The 25,695-nt window shown below is 40.4% G+C and overlaps 2 protein-coding genes across 4 annotated transcripts in view; one reads left to right on the forward strand and one right to left on the reverse strand.

The window, feature by feature from the left end:
• The window catches only part of pde4d (phosphodiesterase 4D, cAMP-specific), a 211,326-nt gene that overhangs the window by 101,206 nt on the left and 84,425 nt on the right, over window positions 1–25,695 (reverse strand). The window contains exon 1 of one of the 3 annotated variants that reach the window (XM_084947257.1): window positions 371–1,501. The exons of the other annotated variants lie outside the window; for them this stretch is intronic. Coding sequence (XP_084803383.1) covers window positions 371–633 — 263 coding nt within the window. The 5' untranslated portion in view covers window positions 634–1,501. Of the gene's footprint in view, window positions 1–370; window positions 1,502–25,695 lie in introns of those variants that run through there. 3 annotated transcript variants of the gene reach the window in all.
• On the forward strand, window positions 7,762–23,037 carry LOC146376298 (uncharacterized). The gene is made up of 4 exons (XM_084946673.1): window positions 7,762–8,467; window positions 8,592–8,874; window positions 9,008–9,233; window positions 22,799–23,037. Exons 1-4 carry the CDS (start codon window positions 8,130–8,132, stop codon window positions 23,035–23,037), a joined length of 1,086 nt encoding a protein of 361 aa, XP_084802799.1. The 5' UTR covers window positions 7,762–8,129.

The raw sequence follows: 25,695 nt of genomic DNA on the forward strand, positions 1-25,695 counted from the left end.
CTACCGTGAGGAAAAGGCAGGGAAGATCTCATTATCTAGAGGTGGGAAGAGGGTTTAGACATGAAGAAAAGCTAACAGGGGGATTCGCTCACACACATACCTGGCATTTCTGCAAGAGGAAAAGCACTGAAGTCGAACCGCGAACAAAGTTTAATTACACAAATGGCTTATCACACTGCCGCCTCCCACCGCGCACACAGCGCTCAACAAACACAGTTCCGACCTTGAAAGTTTGCCACGGGTGTGGTTTAGACCACATGTTGTCTGATAAAAACAACAAACAAGACACATTCCCTTTATCAGCCTCCCATTTATCAGCTCCACATCTACAGCCGCCAGCACACTGAACACCTGTCTGTTTAGCCCTCACCATGTATGTGCAACAGTGAAGCGCCTCTGTTTGTGGATGTTGTTGTTGAGCAACATGCGGCGAAGCAGTCGCGGCGAGTTGCGCGGAGAAAGGCGGGGGGAGATGGAGGAGGGCGATCGCCGGTGTCCTCGCGGCCTCTCCGGCTGCAGCAGGTTCTCCCGCAGGATCTTCACCAGGTCTTCGTTCAGGCCGGAGTGTTTCGGCATGGGGGGCACTGCCAGGGTGTCCTGGTGGGTCACCCCCATGCCTGCCTGCTGGGCCATGCCTACCCCGGCTTCACCACAAAAAGCACCACTACCAGCCAAATGAATGAATAGTAAAGGCAGCCAAGATAAATCAGACGTAATGCAATAAACACAGGTAAAATATGTGCCGCTCCTTTGTCACAGTCAGAGTTTAGTAATGTGCAGAGAAAAAAAAGAAAAGAAAAAAAAGCAGGCGGAAAAAAAGAAATGACATCCAAAAATCCTGTGGATAACAAACTACAAAAAGCTCTGCAGGTAATTTGTCACGATAGCAGCTCCCTCTGTGCAAAAGCGAGGGGAAATAGAAGAAAAATCCCCCACTCCTTTTTTGTCTTTAAAGGAGCAAGCACAAGAACAGGACTGAGAGCTGCTGCCTTTGTCTGCTCTGCAACACTGAATATCTGCTGTGAAAGTGCAAAGGAGAAGATGAGCGCAGCACGAAAGCAGGAGAGAGGGAGGGTGTGATGCAAAATCTTGGAGGTAAAAAAAAAAAAAAGGGGAATTCCATTCCAGCCCTTTATCCCCCAGGCCTGCAGGCAAACTCAACACAGTCCAGTGAAACCAAGCCAGCCAGAGTTGAAATAATTCTGAAATAATTCTGAAATAATTCAGTCGGTTTGAGCACAGAACAGCCCGGTTCTGTCTGGCTAAAGCCAACGGTGAACCTGTGGTGGCTCACTTCACTAAAAAGCCCCAGCCCAGTATGACTCAATCCAGAAAGGAATTCTGTTCCATCCAGTCACAGCAATTTATCCTTTCTTCCTCTTCCTACATAGAGTGACTGCTGAGTGCAGCCAGTTTATAAGCTACTGATCCTTCAGAGCTGAGCAGAGCGCGAGTATGTGTGACTGTTTGAGAGAGAGCGAGAGGGAGAGATGGGGAGTGTGTACACAATAGAGAAGAGAAAACAGAGCGGTATGGAGGGGGAGAGAGAGAGAGAGAGAGAGAGAGAGGCAGAGAGAGGTTGAGGTAATGGTGCTGTTTGCATGCTTGCGCTCGAGTCGAGGCACACGCAACTCTGCAAGGGTACATTTCCCGATGCAGCAGACCGCACTTAAGTCACACTTTTGCTACTGAGTAACCCTCAATCCAGACTGAGCTTCAGGGGACATCCCCTCTAAAAGCAAACAATCCTATGAGTACAGCTGTGTGTGCACATGTGCACAAATTTGCATTTCCATTTTACTAACATTTGCACACCCGAGGGGAAAAAACCCAAAAAAAACCCCAACAACCTAGGAGAGGGTTGCAACCAGCTAAACATCTTCTGCCACTAGCTGTGATTTCTTTCAATCAGGACAGACTCAGTTTTACTTTTGTCAGTATTGTCTACTGAATTTAATAGGTAGCCACCTAGCCTTTATCCTCCTCCGCCTAGTGATTAGTAACTGCCTCCAACAAGCTTCTAGCCATTCTCATTTAAACCTTATGTCAACTGTTTCATTCTACTATGCTTACATGTCCAGCTTCTTCCAAGCGACCCACAGTACTTAAATATACTTTAGCTTTAACTAGCCCAGCAGCAAATCTACAGCAACATGTGTGCTATGACTTCAATGTTTCTTCTTAAGATTTTCAAATCACCCTAATACAAATAGAAAGATATACAATTAAAAAGCATTATAAGTTTGGTTTTTGCTGTTACATGTTGATAGCCTATACTTGTATGGCATACTCAGAGTTAGTTGCACAAGTCTTTCTTTGAACAATGACAATTTTGTAATTTTACCTCACCACGGTGGATTTTAAAATAAGCAGTCAACATGTGATTGAAGTGCACTGTGACTGAACTGATTTAAGTGACTTTTTGCTTTAATTCAAAGGGTTTGGCAAAAGTATTATATTGACTGTTTGGGAATTTCAGCCATTTTTATACATAGTCCCCCATTTTCAGCAGTTCCAAAGTAAATGGAGAATTTAAAAGCAGTACAGGTGAGACCTGTTCTGTTGTTAGTCCAATGTTTTTTAAGTTGTTAAACTGCCATTTGATAGCTTTTCACTTAACTTTCAGTTTGAGGGCCAGAGAGATGTTGATGCAAGTGAAATATGCTGAAAAAGCAATTTTAGATAGCAAAAACAATCTGTACATTCTTAAAAAGAACGAATGCCCTGGGTAGCTCACAGAAGACAAAGTGCATGATGACAGAATTATTTCCATGATTAAAAATTACACCTTAATAACATCTAACCATCTCAGTAACATGTGTATCATTGTCAAAGTCTACAAACAACACAAAGCTTCATGAATGAAAATGCAGCGACTTTACAACAGTGTTCAAACCTCGAGTTACATTCAGGAACAAGAAGGCCAGATTAGTTCTGGAGTAAAAAAAAAAAAACATCTTTGGACAGATGACAGAAAGATTCATTTATAGCAGAATGATTGGAGGAGAAAAGTATAGAGATGGAAAGGAACAGCTCAGCTGATCCAAAGCAGGTCACATCATCTGTCAAACATGGTCAAGACCATGTTATTCTACAGGCATGCATGGCTGATAGTGGCCACCAATGGCCACTATCAGGTGTAACTTCTGATAGAAATGAGAAAAAGCTTCTCAAGGATCTGAAGGCAACTGCAGCAAAAGCCTGGCAGAGCTTCTGCAAGGAGGAAACACAGCACTTGGTGACATTCACAGATTCTAGATCTCCAGCATTTTCATCCAAGTACCAAAACCAAATTATGTTATCTTGGCCAACTACTTTCAAACCTCTGAAAATAGAAGAAAATGGCTTTAAGTCCTAAACATGTAATGCAATACTACAACAATCAGATCCTAAATGTATGATTGAAAATGCTGGTGTTCAGAGGCAAAATCACAAATATTCCGCTATTATACAAATACTCATGGACCTACCTGTAACTATTATGTGACCTCCATGAAGGCCATATATACAGTAACTTAAAGAATAAAGACACACACAGCACCTCTGGCTACAGATTCCTACACAACAGTGACGCTGTAGAGGTATGCATAGCATCATTGCTCACAGTGACAATGTGAACATGTAGCTGTGTTCCAAATATGTATAATGATTATTCTGAATAACCAACAACTTTGAATTTTTGATCAGAATACTATACTACTATGTAGTAGTCCTCAATTTATGGTGTATGTATTATTATATAAATACATTCAAAATATCAAACGTTGCAAGCATAGTATTAAAAGCACAATTGGAACCCAGCATGCACTCACAAACACTCTAGCAACACTAGCTTTAGTATTTCAAAAAGCGTGGGTGCTCCTCAAAGACTAGGAGCAAGGATATACAAATGATTCCAGTCAACCACGTTGGAGGAATGCCCAGTTGTGTTCTACAGACACAGTGTACTTACATTTTTTAAAAACAAATTAAAAAATTAAAAACACAGTCAAATACCACCAGGCAGAAACCATCTGAAATGTCTCCTAACACCACAGAAAAAAGCAAAAACACTACCACAGGCTACCTATTTAACATCTCCCAGAGAGGTTTTAGCTAATATCAACATTTTTTCAGACAACCAGATTATAAACTGAAATAGAAACGTTTGACTTCCTGCAATCATAACTACGCTTTCTGATTGATAAGCCAGCCTTTTCTGGAACATAACATTCTGCAGTGAAGCTAACACCCCAGCACTTTCCAGCCAATATTTCCTTACTAGCAGGCTCTCCAGGTTACTGTTGTGAGAGTCCCGGCCATTATTTACCTGTCTCTCTATAGGGAATCTTTGGTCCACTGGTTGGACTAACTCGTGCTGCTGTTGCGAACAGCATTTGGTGTCAGTAGTTCTTGCCTTTCTCAAGCTCCTCTGTGAGCTGGAGGGCCAATCTAACCTGAAACTGCAGCAACACCAAGCTTATCTTGCTGCAGGGCAAAGCAAGAAGACTAGCGCCACCAGCTGAATCATTCTGTGAATAAAATCAGAAAAGTTCCCACCTGACCATCACAGAATCAGCTGACGTTATTTTGTACAATAACTTTAGTACATATTTTGAAGTCCTGCTAAACTTTACTTTAAGATCTAACCAGTTTTATATCCAGTCCCGCCAAGTGTGACAATCTAAAGCAAAAGTTCATTTTTATATATTATGATACCTCAGAGTACAGTAACAGAAAAAAGCAGTGGTTCCCTGAACGTCTCGCCTGTGCCCTGGACAGTGGACTGAGTGAAAAGGGAAGATAGTCATTGCTCTGGTATTTAGTTCCACATTGTCACTGTAGTTATTGTTATTTATTGGCACAGTATTTATAACTTTATTTAATAATAGGCGTGGGAGAACCTCCTTTCACACACATGCGCGCGCACATTTCCACGTATGGGTGCGTGCACTTTAACTCTACCACCACAAATAGAATCAAATCCTGTTAGGAAACAGAAGAGAACACTTTATTATTACTTCTTTTTGTCTGTGGGAATAAAAAAATTTGATTGCTCAGCTGATATTTATTACGTGAGTATGTAATGGTACCCAGAGGAAGATTTCAAATCAGGAAATACAAAACTAACAAACTCAAGCTGTTTGGATGTTGTTCTTTTCCCACCAGACAAAAAGGACTATCAAAAGACGACTATAGACTGCTATATAGAAGACTGACTATAATACCCACTAAATGTTTTCATCATTTGGGATATCAAATTTTTTGGATATTATCTTTTGTACATCTATCGCGTTTATGATTCCTTCTAATTATCACTTTTATGCCACAGATTACCGTTTTGTAAAGTAAAAGCGCTTGCTACCAAATGTAAGCCTTTCTATAGTCAGAAGAAAAACAGACTGCAAAATGTATAGATATAGAAGCTAAAAAAAACCTTGAATATTACTATTAGAACCAACAAATATAGGATTTTTGAGACCAGTACCGATACAGATATTCAGCAATTTAAAAATCTGACATATGGACCCATATTTTTCTTTCAAGCACATGAAAAAAGCTGACTTCCTGAAACTTTGTTATGTGCAGGTTTATGAGTCTTTACTAAGACAACATGACCTGTCGGTTTAAAAATAAACTCTTTTTATTGTCATAGCAAGCTTTGGATTATTTGTTGACACTCTGCCTGACACTATCTCGGTTTATCCTGTACTTTCTTTACTTTGTTAAATTCTCATTTATTGCCTGTTGTAAATGCTGATGCTCATATATTGCTATATAGCCAACAAGGACCGATAACATTAGACGGCCAATATATCAGTCTGGCTCCAATTCCAATAAATTCTAACCATAACACTTGCAAACATGCAAATACAACCCAGTGACCACTACAGGCACTTTGGATCCATCTGTCTAAAATCAGCTTTCCCTATGAACAAAAGCAGTGCACTGGCTGCCAAAAGATCAGAGAATGCATTTAAATATGTTTTGAATTGTTAGTTACAATGTTGCATCAACTACAGCAAGGGAAAGCAGATTTTCTTTAAAATCAAATTAAAAGGATGCATGTTTTAATAATGTGTATAATATGGACTACCTATTTAATTTTTGCAGATTTAAATAATATTTCACATATATTTACAGAAGACGTGATAGTAACATACATTTAAGATAGCAATGCAAAAATTAGACAGAGGCAAAACTAAGTCATGGTCAATACATCCTTCTGACTGATGGTTCAGCAGTGAACTTCTCACACATGAGGAAAAAAGGAAAATGAAACCACAGCAGGGAGAGTTTCCTCATTAGCAGTGCCTCCAGCCTGGCTGTGTGTTAAATATCATCATAAATGTCATCATCTATGCATACTTGGAATAATGGCTTTTAAAATCTTTTTTAAATTAATTTCAAAAACCTTTAGTTGCTAAAAATGTGACATTTTGGAAGCTGTAATGGTTGGGGCATTTGGCCTTTCAACACCATCACAGAGCAACCTCTACTACAGGCAAGCTGATGCAGTCAGTAAGACACTTCCAGCCACGATGACAGTGGAGAGCTGTTGGCCTTCGGTTGACGGCTCGCAATTCATCATCACCTTAAAACAGTCAAAAGGGATGAATGCCACTCTGTGAAAACATGTTTTATTTGTTTTCCTCTGACGGACTCACATACAGTAATTGCTGTCATTGTTCCATTGTTTCTCTTCTCGTGCTACCTTTCTTACGCCTCATCTTCTACGCTTTGTAAAACATTTCTTTTTTCAGCGATTACTTCCCCTTGCCACGCGTGACGTCTGTGTGCGTTTCCCCCTGGTTACCAGGGGCAACATGGCTGGAGAGGGACAAGTAGATTTTTCAAGAACCAAAGGCTGGAGGAACAAAAGCAAGAAAATGGAAGCCAATCTACAAGACAAAACTCAAGTGCATCACGCACAAAAACAGACTCAGTTGCTGCAAACACTACAACACACCACTGTGGTGCACACATATGACACCTCAGCATAAAGCACAAGCGACCACCTTCATTAAAGCAACAAAAAAGCGATAAAGAAAGGCATGGCAACGGCTAAGTGGATAAGTAGAATCATAGATTTATTTACTACATCAAGTAATGACAAGATCTGAAGGCTTGTGCATTATATATTAGCCTTATATTAAACAAATGATTGATATCCAAGATAGCAGAGCAGAAAATAGAGTTCACCACACCTCGAAGGAAACCAGATAGTACAGAGTGTAGCTTTGTATGCATTCACATTCATACATATTTTAACTATGATTCAGTTTTGTCAACATTTTAATTTTCCATTTCTATTCTTTGCAAAACAAACTAATAAATCAAATCTTTGTGTCTCTACTCCTTGAAAAAAAAAAAAAAAAAAAACCGGGGGTAATCTTGACAGATTGTATGTGTTTCTTTTGGCAGCACACAGCATGCTGTCACCTCCCAGACTGCAGCCTGGAGTCTGGCCTGGTACTGGCAAAAGGGCCTCCGCAAGACACTAGATAATCAGATCAGTGCACCATATTTCTTAATACGTTATGAGAATGTCAAAGGTGACTTAGGCTTATTAAATTAACCTTTTATCATAGTTATAACTCTGATTACTGTAGCAGACATATGAATGGGAAGGAAGCACAGATGAAATACAAGGAGCTGGTGCACCAGGCAGTTTAAAAGCAAACAAGATGCTCACCAAAGACTGATTTCACCAAGAATTTCTGAGCAATTCCACGTAGCAACTACCAGCTGCAATATTACAGTTTTTCTCAAATGTTAAAACACAAAAGCCAATCCTGTAACCCAAATGACCAGTAGTCTAAACACATTTACTAAATGTAGCCACCATATTCCAGTACCATAAACACATGTCACATGAAGACACAATTCACAAAACACAACCCTCTGTACTCATAAATCTAAACACATTTTTCCTTGCTAAAACACATGTTGCAAAACAACTCTGCTCATATTCTCAAATGAAAGCCCATGTGATGCAAAATGCTTGCCACAGTCACCAATCTTTGAACACAGGGAACACACCTGGCGTCAGTCACTACACACAACGACTCAAAATTGAAGACACCTGTTGCTAATGATGTGACCCCACCTATAAAAGCATAGTTTGGTGAAGATGCCAAACAATCACAATGGATGAAGGCATTCGAGCGTGCGGAAGGAGAAGAGCTGCAGGCCAAAGAGGAAGAGGGGTTGAGATCAGAGGAGGAAGAGGTGAAGGCCTAAGAAGAAGAAGAAGAGGAGTTCGGAGTAGAGGAGGAAGAGAAGGAGGCCAACAAGAGAGAGGAGAAGGTCCAGGTGGGAGAAGAAGACAACCTCGCACCATCATAACAGATGATATGCGAGCAACAGTAATTGATCATGTCATTGGCCATGGCATGACAATGGCTGAAGCGGGACGAAGAGTACATCCAAACCTGAGTAGGTTCACCGTGGCCACCATTATCAAGGCATTTAGACAACACAACAGGTATAGTACGCTATTGCTTTCTTTGTCACACTACAGTTTTACAGGCCTGTGAAAGTGGTCTGTTACTTTACATGTAGTTTTACATATAAATCAGTCAATTGACAACACATGTTTCTTTCTTTAGAGCTGAAAGGATGCCACATAGAGGTGGGAGGGTTGCCATATTCACAGCGGCACAAGAAACCCTCATTGCAGATATGGTCCGTGAGAACAACTGCATTAGACTCCGAGAGATCAGAGACAAAGTCATTGCAGATAATGTAAACTTTGAGAACATTGATGCTGTCAGCGTGTCCACAATAGACAGAGTTCTCCGGCGCCAACAGATGAGGATGAAACAGGTCTACAGGGTTCCCTTTGAGCGCAACTCTGCGCGACACATAGAACAACGTTACGAGTATGTGCAAGTACGTATACATCCATGTCCACAGTACAGTTAGTGGACATACTGTGTTGCTTAGTGGCCTACATTACTTCTGGACAATACTGTGCTACCTGATTGACCGTTCTGAACACCTGTACGCTTTTCCATGTTCACAGAGGATAATGCAGTTGGACGCGATGGCCAGACCCCATGAGTACCTCTTCCTGGATGAGGCTGGCTTCAACCTCCAGAAACGAAGGCGAAGAGGCCGTAACATCATTGGCCAAAGAGCCATCACTGAGGTTCCTGGCCAACGGAGGGGTAATATTACTCTTTGTGCAGCTATGGGTACGGAGGGGCTTGTCCACCGGCATGCTGTCCTTGGGTCTTACAACACCCAACGTCTCCTCACCTTCCTAGAGGAGCTAAAAGACATCCTCCTGGACCGTCAACAACACCATCCTAGGCTAGCACATCACATGTATGTGATCATTTGGGACAACGTCCGCTTCCACAAAACACACCAAATCAGAGAGTGGTTCACCACCAACAGTGACCACTTTTTAAACGTCTGTCTGCCACCCTACTCCCCTTTCCTGAACCCTATAGAGGAGTTCTTCTCATCATGGAGATGGAAGGTGTATGACAGACAGCCATACACAAGAGAGAACCTCGTACGGGCAATGGAGCTGGCCTGTGCTGACATCCCAGTGGAGGCCTTCCAGGGATGGATTCGCCATTCCAGGGCGTTTTTCCCGCGGTGCCTAGCAATGGACAATATAGCCTGTGATGTGGATGAGGTGATGTGGCCCAATGCAGCTCGGCGACATGATGCCGCACAGTGACTGTGTGTAATACTGTAAAAAGACCGTGTAGACAATAAAGACTTCACACCCTGATCATGTTTCTGAGAGTACTGTTGTGTGCGATAGATTCTGTTTTTGCATTGAGTTGTGTTACAGTAGTGTACGTACATGCAGGATGTTTTTTATAGATTTATAGTCTTCATGTGAAACTCACAAATCTAAATGCCTAATCCTCTGCAGGGTTCTATGACGATCCGTTACTGTACAGTTTATAAAAATATGCATTGGCAGTTATGAACCAAAGAACCTTCTCACAAATTGAGCATTGTGTTTTCAATTGTTTTGCTGTAGTGTGTAATGCTGTGTATAGTTTTGACAGCTTCGAGCTGCTCTCTTGGTGTGGGAGCTTGAGTTTTGCAGTGGGAAGGTGTGGTTGTGTTTATGTAGCTTTAGAGAAGGGTGTTGTGTTTGGACATTGGGGGACCTGGTGGTAACGTTTGTGACATGTGTTTTAGCATTTGAGAAAAACTGTAATGGCACAATACAGCCAAAACCTTAATGCAGCTCTGTCTCCCCCAAGTGGATATCTCCTATTATTGTGTGAGCCAGGACTAGTCTAGAACAGCGGTCCCCAACCCCCGGGCCGGTACCGGTCCGTGAGTCGTTTGGTACCGGGCCATGAGAGTTGAGGCTCAGGTGTGAAATGTATAGTTTTCAGGGTTTTTATTGGTTTTCAGCGTTATTTTGTTATCGTTTTTATCGTTTACTCGGTTTTCCTTGGTCTTTTCACGTGTGTTATGAATAAATTTTCTTTTTTTCGGTACCGGTACTAGTTTTATTTTGTTGTATTTATCCGCGACACCTTAAAGGCCGGTCCATGAAAATATTGTCGGGCATAAACCGGTCCGTGGCGCAAAAAAGGTTGGGGACCGCTGGTCTAGAACACACACTGACTGTATATATCACTAATATACTGAAATCACCTCCATCACACCAGATGAACATTAATTCCAGTGCTTGGCGATATGTTTTTAAAAAGGCACAGCAGAGAGAAATATGATGCAATAGAAACAAATTTTTCAATTTACTCTAATCTTGTTTCCCGCCAAGACACATAAAGTCATAGCCCTGTAAATGTCTGCATTTTAGCATCAGCTATACCACCCTGCTGTGGGATCAAATGTCCATGCATTGTTGTAAATCTAATATTAAATGAAACATTTATTTAAAATTTGAATTTTTATAGATTTTTCTTTAATGCTGCAATATTGGGTGGCATATGATGTCTATACATAAAAATGCACTGTTTGCTGCACAGAAAGTGATAGAGATTCTTTGTTTTCTATAAAAACAGACTATTCTGAAGGCAGTTGCAGATGACACAGATGCAAAATCTCAGAAAAAATCTCACTGTGAAAACGACTCCTGGTTTTTACACTTCCATCTGTATTTCTGGCCACCATACTCTTTCGTGCAGTACCATATACATATAAGCACATTATGAAAATAGAGTAGTGGCTGATGGAGAATCTGATGCGAACCACTGAGTTCTTTTTGTTCATTTTGCTTATTGGACCAATAGATGGCAGCATTTTCTCAGAAACATGAAGACATAAAGCAAGACCACACACAGCAGTTCATATAAACCATTAAGAGGCATCTTTGTGTGTCCTAGACAGAAACACAGCTCCATATATGTCAGACTTTCCACTGTGTGTTGCCCAACTGAGGCCATGCAGGGGTGCTCAGAGCTGTAATTTCCTGAAGATCTGTTATACCAACTGTCTTTTTCAGCACAACTACGAAGCGCTACAATTTTCTACTTTATGGGCAGTGACATTTTTCTTTATAGTTTTAACATTTAAAGAGCTCTCACTTTAGATGACTCACAGCCTGCGGTGAAAACAGTAAGTCTAGTGAATGCAAAATGGAGCCAGTCCACTCTTATGGAGTGGGAAAGTGGGACATGAACTGTATATTAAGTATGAATTATCAATGCCTCTCTTGCTAAGGACACTGTAGAGCAAAAAAGATATGATAGTTCTCATGTTTTGTACAGTTTTCTCAGCGTTTCTCACCCCGACTGCAGCGTACATCACAGTCCACTGGAGAGGCTTGCTATCATACCTTATGAAGTGCCTTTCCCCAGAAAAAGCAAAGGAACGCAAACTATAGATTAGGTTGGAATTATCAGCGTCTCTTGAGAAAGAGCCAAATAACTCACTGTTCCCTCACGAGAGAGAAAAAATACTGAAGGCAACAAAACAAAATGTTCACGAGCGGATATGAATATGAATAAAAGAAATTCTTTGGGACACACTAGAGCAATACTTAATTTGGAGAATAGTTTCCATGATCTTCCACCCGTTTTCCTGCTGTTCTGTGTAGCTGGTGTCTCATACACAGTGAGAATATTTCATGGTCAGAAAAGCTGTCATGGTGACCCTGGCAGGGACTGTGGTCTAATTCCCTCAACCCCACTGATAGTAGAAGGTCACACGCTCTTGCCTCATGGTCTGAAAGCAAACACAGACATGCTGGGGAATACAGAAAGATAAGAATCTGAATCCAACAGGATGGCTGTGCTAGAACTAGATTATTTTGCTGCTTCCAAACTCTGCGTGTAACGGGCAGTGAATGTTTCAGTTTGAAGTGAAAGATCAGATCATCCGATTGTTAATTATCTTCCTTTTGCCTGCAAGTACTAAGTAAGCTATAGGATTTGCTTTTCAACGTATCATTATGAAATCAAGTGTGTAGAAGCGCTTCAGTGCCAGGAACACTCTGTAAATATGTAATATGCAAGAGTGTTATTAAAAATAACACCAAGGCAACTTATTAAATGTTGAAAGTGAGATTTTTCTTTTTTGCAGGAAATATTTGTTTTTCTTTTCCTTCAATTTAGATGCTACAAGGGCAGCAAGTCTACAAAGCATGCACAAAAACACAACTGGTTAGGTTAATTGAAAATGAAAACACTAAGTGAGCAAAAACAACTTTAGAATAAACTGTTTTAATTACAAAAGAAATGTGGGATTTCATCGTCTAATGAATATATAATTTAAAATACAGAGAATCCAAATAACTCTGTGCACAAAAGAGAAGAATTGAACTTGATGGCTACAATTTTTAGGCCCTTGGACAGAGCTGGATTAAAAACACACATGACTCTATAGTGGAAATCACTAAACGTGCTCAGGAACACCTCTGACAAGCACCGTCAGTGAACACAGTACTTATAACAGGAAGACTTTAAATGATGCACATGCTATGGGTAGCTTATAAATTTGTGAAAGCACCATTATGGCTAAACGACTTCAGTTCAGTTCAAAGTTTATTTGCCACATGCAGTGGCAGGTTGCCCTGCAGTGGAATGAACCCGCCCCCCGACCTTACACATACAAACACAGACATCACATGGGGTTACAAGTCAGAGAACGGTTGCATTACAGAAAAAAACACTGAAATGTACACTACAGCGGGAAAGGTACAAGAGGAAAAAAAGAGACCTCTACTCATGCTGGGCTACAGGAGGACAGCATGAGAACAGGAAACAAAAAAAACTCCTCTGCACAGAAAAGCACTTGCGCATGTTTTGGTGCGTTCCAATTTTACAAAGAATCAGGATACTTTATGTTTACGTTTTTTAAATCACTGCACTTCTCTGTACTTGACTCTAGCTTTGGATGTGAAAATCTGGTCCCAGGAAGTCTGACTCTAGCTTTGGATGTGAAAATCTGCTTCAAAAAAATAAAAGAACTTCCTTGCCTTGCTGAACTGGCCTGGCTGCAGTTCAGACCTGTCACTTACTGAAAACATTTGGTGCGTTATGAAATGAGAAATGGTGTACAGTTGAAATCCCTTCTGAAGCAATAATAGGAAAGCATTTTGCTTTCTAAATTGCAAAAATTGCTCTCAAATGCTTACAGAGTGCTGTAAAAAAGGAAAGCGGTGATGGAGCATGGTGGTAAACATGCCTCTTTCCCAACTCTTTTGCGACATTACATACGTTTTACACCACATCCAATTTCAAAACCAGAAGAAGGGTGGGAAAAGGAAAGAAAACTGAACAAAAACAAATGGTGAATAAAAATCTATTAGAATTATTTTTTTAACTGACCGGCGCTGCAATTCTCAAAGCATTATGAGTCAAAGTCGATGTGCGTCAGGAATGAATAATAACCCAGTAAGCTAAAACTTCAGGGAGTCTTTGGTTATTACTGGGTTCACTGCCAAAGGAAAGTAATATAGACCCTGGTCAGGATCCATGAGAACACTCCACTGGAACGTTTGATTAAAAGCGTGCATGTGAGTGTGCATGCCGTTGAATAACTACCCTTGTGCAGACGTCTCATGTTCAGTTGTGCTTATTTTGGAGCGCGGTAATAGTTGTTATTTTATGAGCGGCACTGCATGCAGCCTGCCATGATGAGAGGAAATGGGAAGGGGGAAGGGGAGGTGGTCTGATGGAAGTGAGAGGAGAAAACTAGAGGAACGGCGTGCCGAGTGAGAGAGAGAGTCAGAGCAGGCTGTAACTGATGCAGGGTGACAGTAAATGAAAGTGGATGAATACAAATGACCACGGGGATAAGGAAGAGGGATAGCGAGAGAATGAGAGGGGAAGAGAAGGACACAAAGATCAGGGTGGTTCCAGAAATAACCAGTGGTTGTAAACACGGTGGTCCCAGGAAGTCTGAACTTCCTGTGTGTCTCTGTGTGAGGGGTGTATACCTGGAAGGAAGAGCACGTTTGCTTACTTGTGGACATGTTTGCATACATAGACCAGTGCGTATAATACATGCACAGGCCAGTTTATGCGTACTTTGTAATGCAACGGATTTAGGAGTAAAAGCTGTGTTTCTCAGTGTTTTTGTACTAATGTAAAATTCAGTGAAAATCTAATTTTTTCACCTCACTCATACTCTGTTAAAAGTGCATGGGCCACAATTCACACTTCCATTCCATATAAATATACATATGCATGAGAGAAAGTGTTTCAAATAAACACTTTCTCTCATGCATAAAGAAATAATGATATAAGAACTCAGAGTGTACTAAATTATGGCTCGCACAGGAAGGGAATACAAGAGCGATAATGCTGGGACTTGGATGTGGAGTGGCCACTGGTGGATAATGAGATGGGAAGTGACAATGAATAATTAATGACAGTGAATTATTTGCAAAATAACACCTGGGTGAAAAACATTAGGCAGGATTAAAATAAGGGAGTTTTTAAAGTGATATGGGCTCAATTTTGTGCTGTGACTTAACACAAAACCTGCACGGATAACCTCGCAGCAAAGGCTGAAGGGTTAGAATTATATTATTGCCAGTAATTATAGATTTTATTTTTATCTCCATCTTTATCTGGTTCATTTACACCTCAAAAAATAACATAAATGACAAAATCTAAAGAGTGTAGGGTAGCTTATACAACACCTTTTTTTAAAATTAACATATAAGGAAGAATAAAATCAGCTACAGAATCACGACAAGAGTGAGAAAAAAGAAAGAAACATTAGATGATTAAAGGCATTGTCACACTAAACATTTATCACAATAATGAATAATTATGTTAGTTCTATACAATTTTTTTTACAACTATATCAATGCGCTGCACATTCAAAAGTGCGCCATGTTAGGGTTGCATAGCATAACAGCCAGTGTAACATCTGTAACTGTGATGATCATGAATGTATTGAAAGCATGATTTTTCCCTGGCAAATTATTACACCATCACGATTATCCATGATGCAACTCACCCACGGGCAGTTCAGTGTGTGAATTTCAGGTTTGTTGTGATAAACATGGCTAACGCATCCTCGAGCTGTTAGCCTAAGGCTAGCCTCAAGCAGAAATGGCATCAGGTGATATAATAGGTTAACTGACTTTGCAACGCTCCCTTTGGGGCTACAAAAAAGGGGGAAAAAACAGAAACCTATGATGGCTGAATTCCATTTAGGCTTAGAGTTGAGTTTTATACGTGTATCTGTTACACTGTCATAACTAACTGGAACCAAAGAGAGAATAAAAGGTGGCCATAGCTACTGTGACATTCTCCACTGGCCTTGAGATTTGTTTTCTCCTCCTGTGAAGCTGCTTTCTCATTGGCTAATCACTTGTCAATCACAAGTTGTTGTGATAAAAAAAAATTATCCTTTCTGAAACACAGTATGACCATTAATTACAAGGTGGGTTTATTTTATCTATCTGGCAATATGGCCCAACATGAGTGACTGAGCACATAAACTTAAAAGAGTTCAGGACAGACAGTCATCTACATACATGGCCCTTTCACACTGGAAGCAGAATGCGCTGCATTGACTGCTAGACTGAGCGACTCGCCCAAAATTTGTGTTGACCTGTCAACTGTGCTCTGCCTGTATCTCATTTGCATGCAGGAAACCGTTATTGTGCAGCACAAGCAAAAGAAGAGAATGGGGTTGAGAGTGCATTTGAATGCACTGTGTTACCTATGTGAAAGGGCCTATTGCCTTCTATAGGACCAGGAGTCTTCTTGCAATCTCCATCTGGTGACCTCCAGATAGAATGCATTTTTCTGTTTTGTACCATCTGTAACTGGAATAAAAGCTATTGTTCAAGACAAACTAGATCGCACTGATGTCATGATTTAAAAACACCAACTCCTTTAACTAATCCTAAGTGGCAAAAATAAACCAGCCTTAGGACTCGGAACTTAACTTTGATACCTTCAAAAAAAAAAAAAAAAAAGCTACTACTCTCTTACATTATGCAATATTACAAACACATGTCAGAAGCATGCTGAACAGAGATATGGTTCATGTGTTTTCATTGTGTTCTGAGGCTTGACCACAGGGTGAGTCACATAGTAGCAGTAAATAAGTCCAAGACATGTAAAGTATGGCTCCATTTTATCAGACTTGATGCAAATAACATACAATGCAATATGCAAAAGGGCAGCGCTGCCAAGAGCAGCAAAACAGCACATTTGATGAGACGCTTCAATGTGAACAGAATAAATATAAGAGTGGAAAGTTGCTCTGTTTCACTACAAAAAGGAACTACAGTCAACTTCTTCTCAATACTCAGACCTGTCTGATATTACAAAGCCGTCTGAAAGAGTCAGCCTCTCCAGGGTGTTCTTTCACTCCTGTTACGATTAATCCCAGAAGTCATGAGACGTCCCACCAGGCCTCTTCTATTTTTCACTCCTGTCATCAAAGGCAGATTTTTTTTTTTCCAAAAACCAATAGCATCTATTTTCTAGTCAAATATAGGGTTGAAATACTTTTCAGACTGTTTCAGCTTATTAACATTTATATTACCAAGCCCAGTTTCCAAGCTCAGAGCCAGCAAGTATCGAGTTTGTATCACAACTTCAAATAAGAAGTTGTGGACAGTTTCAGGGCAGTTTCAGCTGGTGGATATGTGAACTATAAGTCAACAGTACCGAAACTCAGCTGACATTTACCCAAAAGAGCATAAGAAGCAGGCAAAAGAAGTGTTGTATTGTCCTATACGGGCTGTTTTCCTGCTGTGAAACTGATTTCAGTGAAAAGACTTGATGGGAGAAGATATGTCCCAGTACCTGGAGTGACCCTGAATTGGGGTTAAAAAAATGGACCGGGAAGGACTATGACCTTGAGATACCCAGAAAAAGGCTCGAAACTCGATACCATTTTCATCACCTTGGGGGTAAAAACAAAAGACAAAAAGTGAAGTTTTTTTGTCTAGTTGCTAGTCGACGTTTCCCTGCTTAAATCTTCAAAAGAAACAAAGAAAAGAGGCACAAATAACTGTGTTATGATGTTAAATTAACACCATCTATTAAAATTACCAATGAGCAGGACAGATAATGTTTGCTGCCTGGCTCCTACATTAATGTCATCACTTTTATTATTAGCGCTACCTTAATTATAAACTTAACAATGGATAATCTGGCCCTTATTTCCCAAGGGGTCTTGGCATTAGAAACACACTTGCCTGTGACCACCTGAGGCTGGGTTTGTATTGTGTGATTGCTAATGTTGAAACAGCTAATATTAAAGTATTTATACACGTCAACGTTTTTGAAAGGGGAGCTTTACTGACTGCTCGAAAGGGTTGTTTAGCATTGTGAACATCAACTCCTTAAGTTGCTGTCGAGTAGAGAGCAACTTGTATATTAATTAGTACTTGATTATTAATACCTTTCAAGAGGTCAGTTAAAGGCTCATCGCAATATCAAAGCCAAACACTTTCTTTTTTTTATATATATAATCCCTTTAACGTGACTTTACAGTGGACTTCTGTGTGCTGCAGGCCTTCAAATAAAATGGGCTGAGTCGTTTAGACTGTATAAAATCTTATTTTAAAGCTTGCACTGAGGTTAAACTGGCTTGGTTTGATATACTTTTAGAGTCAGACCTCACTTTTTTTTTTACTGTCCAGTTCAGCTACCGGCTTCTTTATGCTCTCAGTCCTCTAGTAAAGTTACAGAGAGAAAATCTTGAATCTGAAGCCAACATATTAGTCTTTCACACACCCACATAGCAGCGTGGCACATGTTTTAACACCAGCTAAAGCAAAGCACTTCCATCCAGTTTCCGGGCCACACTGGCATAACAAAGATGCACAGTGAGACTGTGTGAACTACTAAGTGATGGAAATAAAATTGAGGAAAACTGAAATATTCAAAGTTCAAAGATCTTGTCGGAATACGAAATGATGGCCGTCGAGAAGATGAACACAAGTTTAAATTACAAAGAAATAAAATTCATTTGCAACTGCAAAAATGGCCTTTTGGTGTACTCGGGATTTGGTGGATTTCACAACTGCTTTTCTGGTCTACATATCCCAACCTCAGTTAAATATTATTTTTAAATCTAACCACAAATGTGACATCTGCAGATTCATATTTCAGCTTGTTGAAATGCACTTATGCACCAGGTCTTGTACACCAGCCAGGGGAGTCTCTGAAGAAATGTTATGCACATGGTTTGTTGACTTTGCAACTGATGCTGCAGCCACGCCTGACAGCTATCCACTGCATCATTCACAAGGTAGAACCTGCAGTCCATGATGGTGCAAAACGCATTATAGAGCTGAGTCATTTTCAGATATTTACTGGCTTTCAAAGTCCAAACATCTGCTGTTAATCTCAGTAAACGCAGCATGGCCACCTCCTTCCCTGCCTGGAGATTTGCGCATGGAGGTAAAAGAGGACCAACACGCCTCAGATGACCCTTGATGGGAAAGCACAAAAACTCTTTCATTAAAGCAGACTGTTTTCTTGTTGAAATCTGCTGTACATGAATACTTTTATTTTGACAATATTTCATATTAAATATTACAGCTAAGTGGCACGTTTGGTTGACTGGGAATAAGTGAAAGGTTAAATAGTTAACAACCTTCCTCTTGTTGAGATGAACTGAAACTGGTAAATGTCAAGCTGATATGTCACAGCATGTCATAGGTCATGCTTGCATCCTCCTCACATGCTTGTGAACATGGTAGCTCAAGAATGACGAAGAAATCATTACACAGGTAGCTCACATGGAGAACATGACCTGATTAGATATTAATATTGCTTTGTCAATAAATTTGGAGGGTAGATATTAAAACAGTCAAATTTAATGGTAAAATACGTGTGTGTCAGAATAGTCATTATTCAATTTCGATTAGTTTCAATTAGGGGCTGAGAAAATTTCATTATCTTAGTTACTAAGATAATTACATAACATATTAAACACCAGGTTGCATAAAAAGGGAACTGTTTCTCTTGCCAAATGAGCCCAGTGAAGACATTAATTTTCTGCATCATCATGAACTCCAGCTCTTGATATATAACTGTACACACAGCCTGGATTGTTAAATGCATTTTTAAACACACAGCCGTTAGGAGAATTGCTGCTTACCTCTCCACATGTTTGCATGGATTCTCTTTCTGGCATTTTCTTACAGTCCAAACAAATTCATGGGGTTAGGTTTAATGGTAATTCTTTATTGGCCACAGGCGTGAATATGAGTGCTAAAGGTTGTCTGAGTCCCTGTGTTAGCTCTGCGACTGACTGGCAACTTCTCCAGGGTGTACCCTGCCACCCTAAGACAGCTGGAATAGGCTCCAACACCACATGATCCTCAATTGGATAAATAGAAAAAAATGGATGCAAGGACAGACCCTTGTGTCACCTGGAAAGAAAGGCTGGCTGTCTTTGCTATGGTGTATTAAACTGATGTGTGTCATAATGTCAGCTGTTAGATAAAATAAAGGAACCCAACACATACAAGGAAGTATGTGTAGACTCTGAATGTGTGGTGAGTTCCTAAGTGATTGTATGCATGTTAAACAAAAAAGGCAACTAACCGGTTTGTCAGTCTGCCACCTGGGGGACGAGAGAGTGAGAGGATGTGACTGGGCTGCTTTATAGAGGTTTCTCATGTGACATCATGAACACACTGCCTGAAAGCTTTCAGCCGTATTGAACGTGAAGAAAAAGAGGATATGTGTTTCCTGACCAGTGAGCAAGTGGTTGGCTGGCAATCGCTAAGTGAAATCAGTCAGAATGCTGCTGTTGTCTGCAATCGGTCACTAACTAACTAACCACTGAGTGGTAATGAAACTTATACAAATGCAATGCAAACTGGAAGTGGAGAAGGTCTGCCTTCAGAGTAAAAGCACTGAAACCAACACTTTTCAAAAGATGCAATTTTTTCCTTGAAGGTGAGCAATATTCGTTTCTGGTTTTTGTTGCTCTTTTGACAGTTTTACTACCACTCAAAGACCAAATCAATCTCCTACAAACCAGAGCAATCTCAGGGAGATTGCCAACTGGTCAGGGTAGACACATTTCTCTAGTGTCCAGTAGCTGCGAGTGTGCCACTGACCAGTCTCTTGGCCTGTGTGACTCAGGATATCAACCTCTACCACTTGGCAAAGAGTCAAGAAACACACATTTTTTTACTAACATCCGATGGTTGTCAGATGGATATCACCATGTTTGTCACATGTATAAATAGCATATAAATTAATGTTACACAGTTAGTCCCAGTACCCCATTATTAACCTCCTAGGACCTGGCGTCCACATACGTGGACATCACATTTTGGGCTATTTAGACCTAAATATTTAATTTTGCTCTACAAGGGCCTGATATCCACTTACAAGGACATTATACTGCTACTGTTCTATCAAAATCTTAAACAAATATCCTCATTTTTCTTAGGAACAAAAATCAGGTAAAAAAAAATCTGGTAATTCTTTGTTTTTACATTCATCAGGTCCCAATCAGCCCAAATATCAAAGAGAAATTAAAAATGCATGCCGTGGAAGAGTTCAGGTCTTAGGAGGTTAAGGATATCTCTGTTCCTAAAAGGCATCTTAAGGATAGAGAACAAAGGACAAAGGATGCACAGGTGTATCCTATGCGGAAGTGTTCAGAGTATAAGAAAGGCGTGGTACACAAGTAGAATTTACAAACCGTAGCAGGAGGAGAACTCTTTAAACAACTCATCCTTTTTTATTCATATGTTGTTTCTGTAATTTAAGATGCTGGGATGTTTCTGTCCTTATCTGGTTTTCTCTTTGTGTGAGTAAAAAAATATATCTTGTTACATGCTATCATGTTGTGAATTTAATAAAAAAGTTACCCTAACAATAGATCATGTTATAAACATGTTATGAACACTGTTGCACCTGAGACAATAAAAGACAGCTGTACTAGGGCTATAAAAACCCACCCAAATATTTATGATGCAGATGTGGAAAACGTCATATTTAACTGACAGTGCTTTAAAATGAGAGCTCAGAAGAAGGATGTCTCATTTCATTAAATGCATGTTGCCCCGACTTCTTCACTCGTATGTATTGAAGGAGGGACTAAACCGGCGAGGAGAGAAATCCAGTATGTGCAATTTGGGAAATGAGAAAGGGAGTTTGGTAGATCCTTCATTTCTCGCCTTGCTTCCTTTTTTTTCACATCTTAGTCCTTCCCACCAGAGGGGGGGAGGAGTTGAGGTGATGGGCACATAGAAAAATGAGACATCCTTGTCTCAGAGCTGTCATTTTTAAGCGTTGTCAATTAAACATGACATTTAACACAGCTGCACACCATAAATTGCTTTGTTATAGCCCAATTAATGATGTATTTTATGATCTCAGATGTAAAAGTGCGCACTACTTGTTTTAATCCTTCACAGCCACTTTTAAATTAAATTCACAAAGCCATTGTGACAAGATATCACACTTTTTTTGTTAAACGCACACAGACAGTGAAGGACAGTGAGTTTGATCACTGTGAAATAACTGAATCATCTAATAAACAAAAGGGATGAGTTGTATCCTCCACCCACTGCGTTTTGACTATTCCAGCTGTGAAAACAGCTGTTTATAGCTCCTCTGTCCTGTCTCTTCCAGATGCATTTTAAGAAATGAGACATCCATCAGCACGGGATATTGAGATTCATTTCCAAATCAGGCTGAAGGGCTTGGGACAGACAGGAGGCTGGTGAGGTGACAATTTGCCTATTTTTGTATATGGCCAATAAAAAAATGAAAAAAAACTTGGCACACTGATGTGTAATACACACTAGCCATGCTTTTACTCTCATGATAGCTTAAGAGTAAAATTCATTCCTTACTAGACCTATTGACAGCAACCGTTTTATCACAGTGCTGTGGAAATTTGCTGATTTTTTTGAATAGCACGACTGTCTGCGCTCATTATTATTTTTAGCCTTTAATATTTGTGTTTGTGCCTGCAAGAAAGATGAAAGAGGCCATGCCATGAAGTGTGTGGGGGGTCACGTGGTAGCTAATGGTGTGTGTTGTGCCTGCTGTCAAGGGAGAATAATCCATAAAATGAATTGGCTGGCTGGGATGTCTGGAAGAAAACAGGTTTTCTTCCACCCACTTCAGATCATCAGATTTCTTCTGAGGCAGAAATACAGTGACATATGTAATGTTTGTCTACTCAAAGACCAATCAACTCATCAAGCATACTCTGTTTTGGATTTTGTTAATTTTTTTTTAACATGATAACATCTGAAGAGTCAGCACCATGGTTTTAATCTAATCGTGAGCGCACATGCTCGCTGCAGTGATAGCTTTATGTCCGATATCCTCACATCATCACGTTACTTTTCGAGACGCAGCTGTCCTGCTCTCTGCTTTATCACAGAGCATTACAATATCTGTTCTAGCCTTTGACTCCTCTGAGCCTCAGAGAGCAGCATCATCCACTCTGCCTCCCACTGATCCTCTCCCCCTTCCTCCATCCCCGTTCCCCTCCCAACATGTCATTCTTGTGGCCCCAGAGGACATGGTCGGTATGACCCTGTCTGAGCCTGATGGAGGAGGAGGAGGAAGAGTGGGGGGTGGGGTGACGGGCTCTTTGTCCTCTCCGGTGTTGTCCCTCTTCACTCCTCTGTGGTCTCTTTAAGCGAATCATGTTCAGGGACACCGCGCACATCCAGTGTTTTTGCTCACATCATCACAGAATATTTACTGCTCATACCTGCTGGGCTCTTCTTCTTCTGATTCCTTGCTGAGCTAGAGTTAGCAGTGGGTGTTTTTCACAGTGGGCTGGTAAAACGTTAGGTGTCTTTAGATGAGGCTCATATACATTGATGTCTAAATGTAGATGCCCTGAAAACATGCTGACTTCGCAACACCAGCCTCTGCACACTTTACACCGATGAGCCATAAAATTCACTCTTAATGCCCTGTTCATATCACTTGTTTATAATAAGGCATGTTTAAACCCTTAAAAATAATAAAATATGCTTATCTGCTTTTGCTGGTAGTCAGATGAAAGCACCTTTACAGCTCTTATGAACATGCACTAAACATGAAGCTACAGTCATGTAGCATTGCTCAGACTTAAGAAATACTCCTCACAGTAATTTGGACCTTGTCATAGTGTATCACGGAGTACAATGGCGGCTTTGGGATGGTTTTTAGCAAACAGCTGCAACATGATACCGCACTTGCTCAGGTCTTACTCACACATCAACATAGCAAAGAAGTGGAATAACCGTTAATATGACTGTTACTGCTTTAGTCCTGCCACTGTGGCTGTCAGTCAGCCTCGGATCTATGCATAGTGTAGTGCACACAGGCTTGGAGGACTGCACATATGTGCATCGATGTAGTATGTGCGGGGTTTTTTTTTTTTTGCATCATTTGCAGTAGATCTGAGCATATGGACACCTGTAAATCAAGCTTTGCTCAGCTCACCTGGCCCCTGCACTCCCTTCTGTGTGTCTACCGAGTATCAACCTTGTTTTCATCTATACGATCTTTAACAACTCCACAGCACACACGACACATATTTGCTACTTGATCTGCTGATTTTGCTAACTTCCACCCTCCGACCCTTTGGCTCATTTTTATATTAAATTTAATTTGATCCAAGCCAGTCTCTTGTGTGGACTCCCCACTTCTCACTTTTGTTCAAGCCAGTTTGTGACACTATTTTTTGACCAGGCACAGTGACTTCCTGGAGTCTCCTAGAGTTGCCTAGCAACCTCACAGTGACAACAAGCCTCACAAATAGGCAGATTGTGTTTGGACAGACTTGCTGCTTCCCCCTGCATCTAGTCTCGTTGATAAGCTCACTAACCTCATATTTAAAAGAGAGATGCGAGAGTGGCCTCAATCTTCTCATGTAACTAGGTAATAAAGTGAGTAAGTGTGTTTCTCAAAATGACAAACCTTTCCTATCTTTTTAAAAAAAAAAAAAATACCCACACTGGGTTACCCGCGATCAGTTAGGATTTAATATGCACACTTTTGACAGCACAATCATCTTGTTGCAAAAGCACTTACTGAAGCATGCAGGGGTCTCTTACACACACATGCCTCCTGTGGCACTGAGACTCCCTTGTCAAACCAGGAATCCTATTAATGTCTTCTACCAACTACATTAAAGTTCTCTTTTTCCTTTTATAAAAACTTTTTAAATGGCTACCCAGACATTAAAAAGTACAACAAAAATGTGACATGTTGTCCTAAAAAAATAAAAAAAATAAAAAACTCTTTTGAAATGCACTGACAAGTGAGAATTGGGTTTTTTTCTTGGTCTTTTGAACTAATATTTTATGTGAAACAAAGTTACGTTAAATAAAAGTGCAAAAACGTTTTTGTTTTGTTTTGGGGTTTTTTGGGGGGGAGGGGGGGGGATCATTTTATGTGAAGTAAAATAAAACAAGAAGAGACGGAGGTAGAGAGTTGAAGAGATTCTGGGGAAGTCGAGAGTTCACACTCATGTTGCACAGAGAAAGAGTGGAGCTGCTCAAATATGTCCTGCTTTTTTACACGTGCTTTTTACAGAGCAGCCACTTAAAACGGCTCCACTTTTGTCTTTTCTGGTGTAAAGACATTATGCAGTCTCTTCGAACTTCAAATAACACCTGCATTTCTCATTGGGCCTCTGTGATATATAGCCTATTAGCACCTTCGTGTACAGTATGCAAGGTTTGCCGGGGTCATAACTTATTCATGACTTGCTCTTAGCTGCGTTTGTAGAATATGCTGTGCAGACATCTCCCACACATATATTAATGTTATTTCTGACTGATTCTTTTACAATTTCATTCATTTTAGCCCTGGGTGATTACATTCACAGCACCAAATCAAATTTACACGGATCAAATGAAAGTACAAAGTGCTGCGTGATTTTCAGATTACAGAAAAGCTCCAGCCTGGCAATTACCATATTTCAACATGTGCATCTGAAATAATTATTGGCTGATATTTGCTTCATATTAAATAAACTTGAGTGTCTCTCCCTCCTCCTTTAGATCCCTGACCACCTTTCCTCGGAGCATCTGCATTCATTGGTTCAACCAGACAAGGTACACATTTCTGTTCTGACAAATCACCATAATTAAGCAAGTCAAAGGTTGCTCTCTTGCTTGGAAAGTAACCACCCTGCAGTAAGGGCTAAAAGGATCCAAAAAGCACATTTCTGAGAACTACACTGTACAAAAAGAGGGTGCCATTTCATTCAACAGTTCTAAAAAACATGAAAACGTTCATTCAGAAAGCATCGTATACATTGGGAAAAGGAGAAGGGAGTCTACCGTTTCATTGCAGT

This window comes from Perissodus microlepis, chromosome 12 (assembly GCF_051167445.1).
Source record: "Perissodus microlepis isolate ML-2025 ecotype Zambia chromosome 12, ASM5116744v1, whole genome shotgun sequence".
Taxonomy (NCBI): domain Eukaryota; kingdom Metazoa; phylum Chordata; class Actinopteri; order Cichliformes; family Cichlidae; genus Perissodus; species Perissodus microlepis.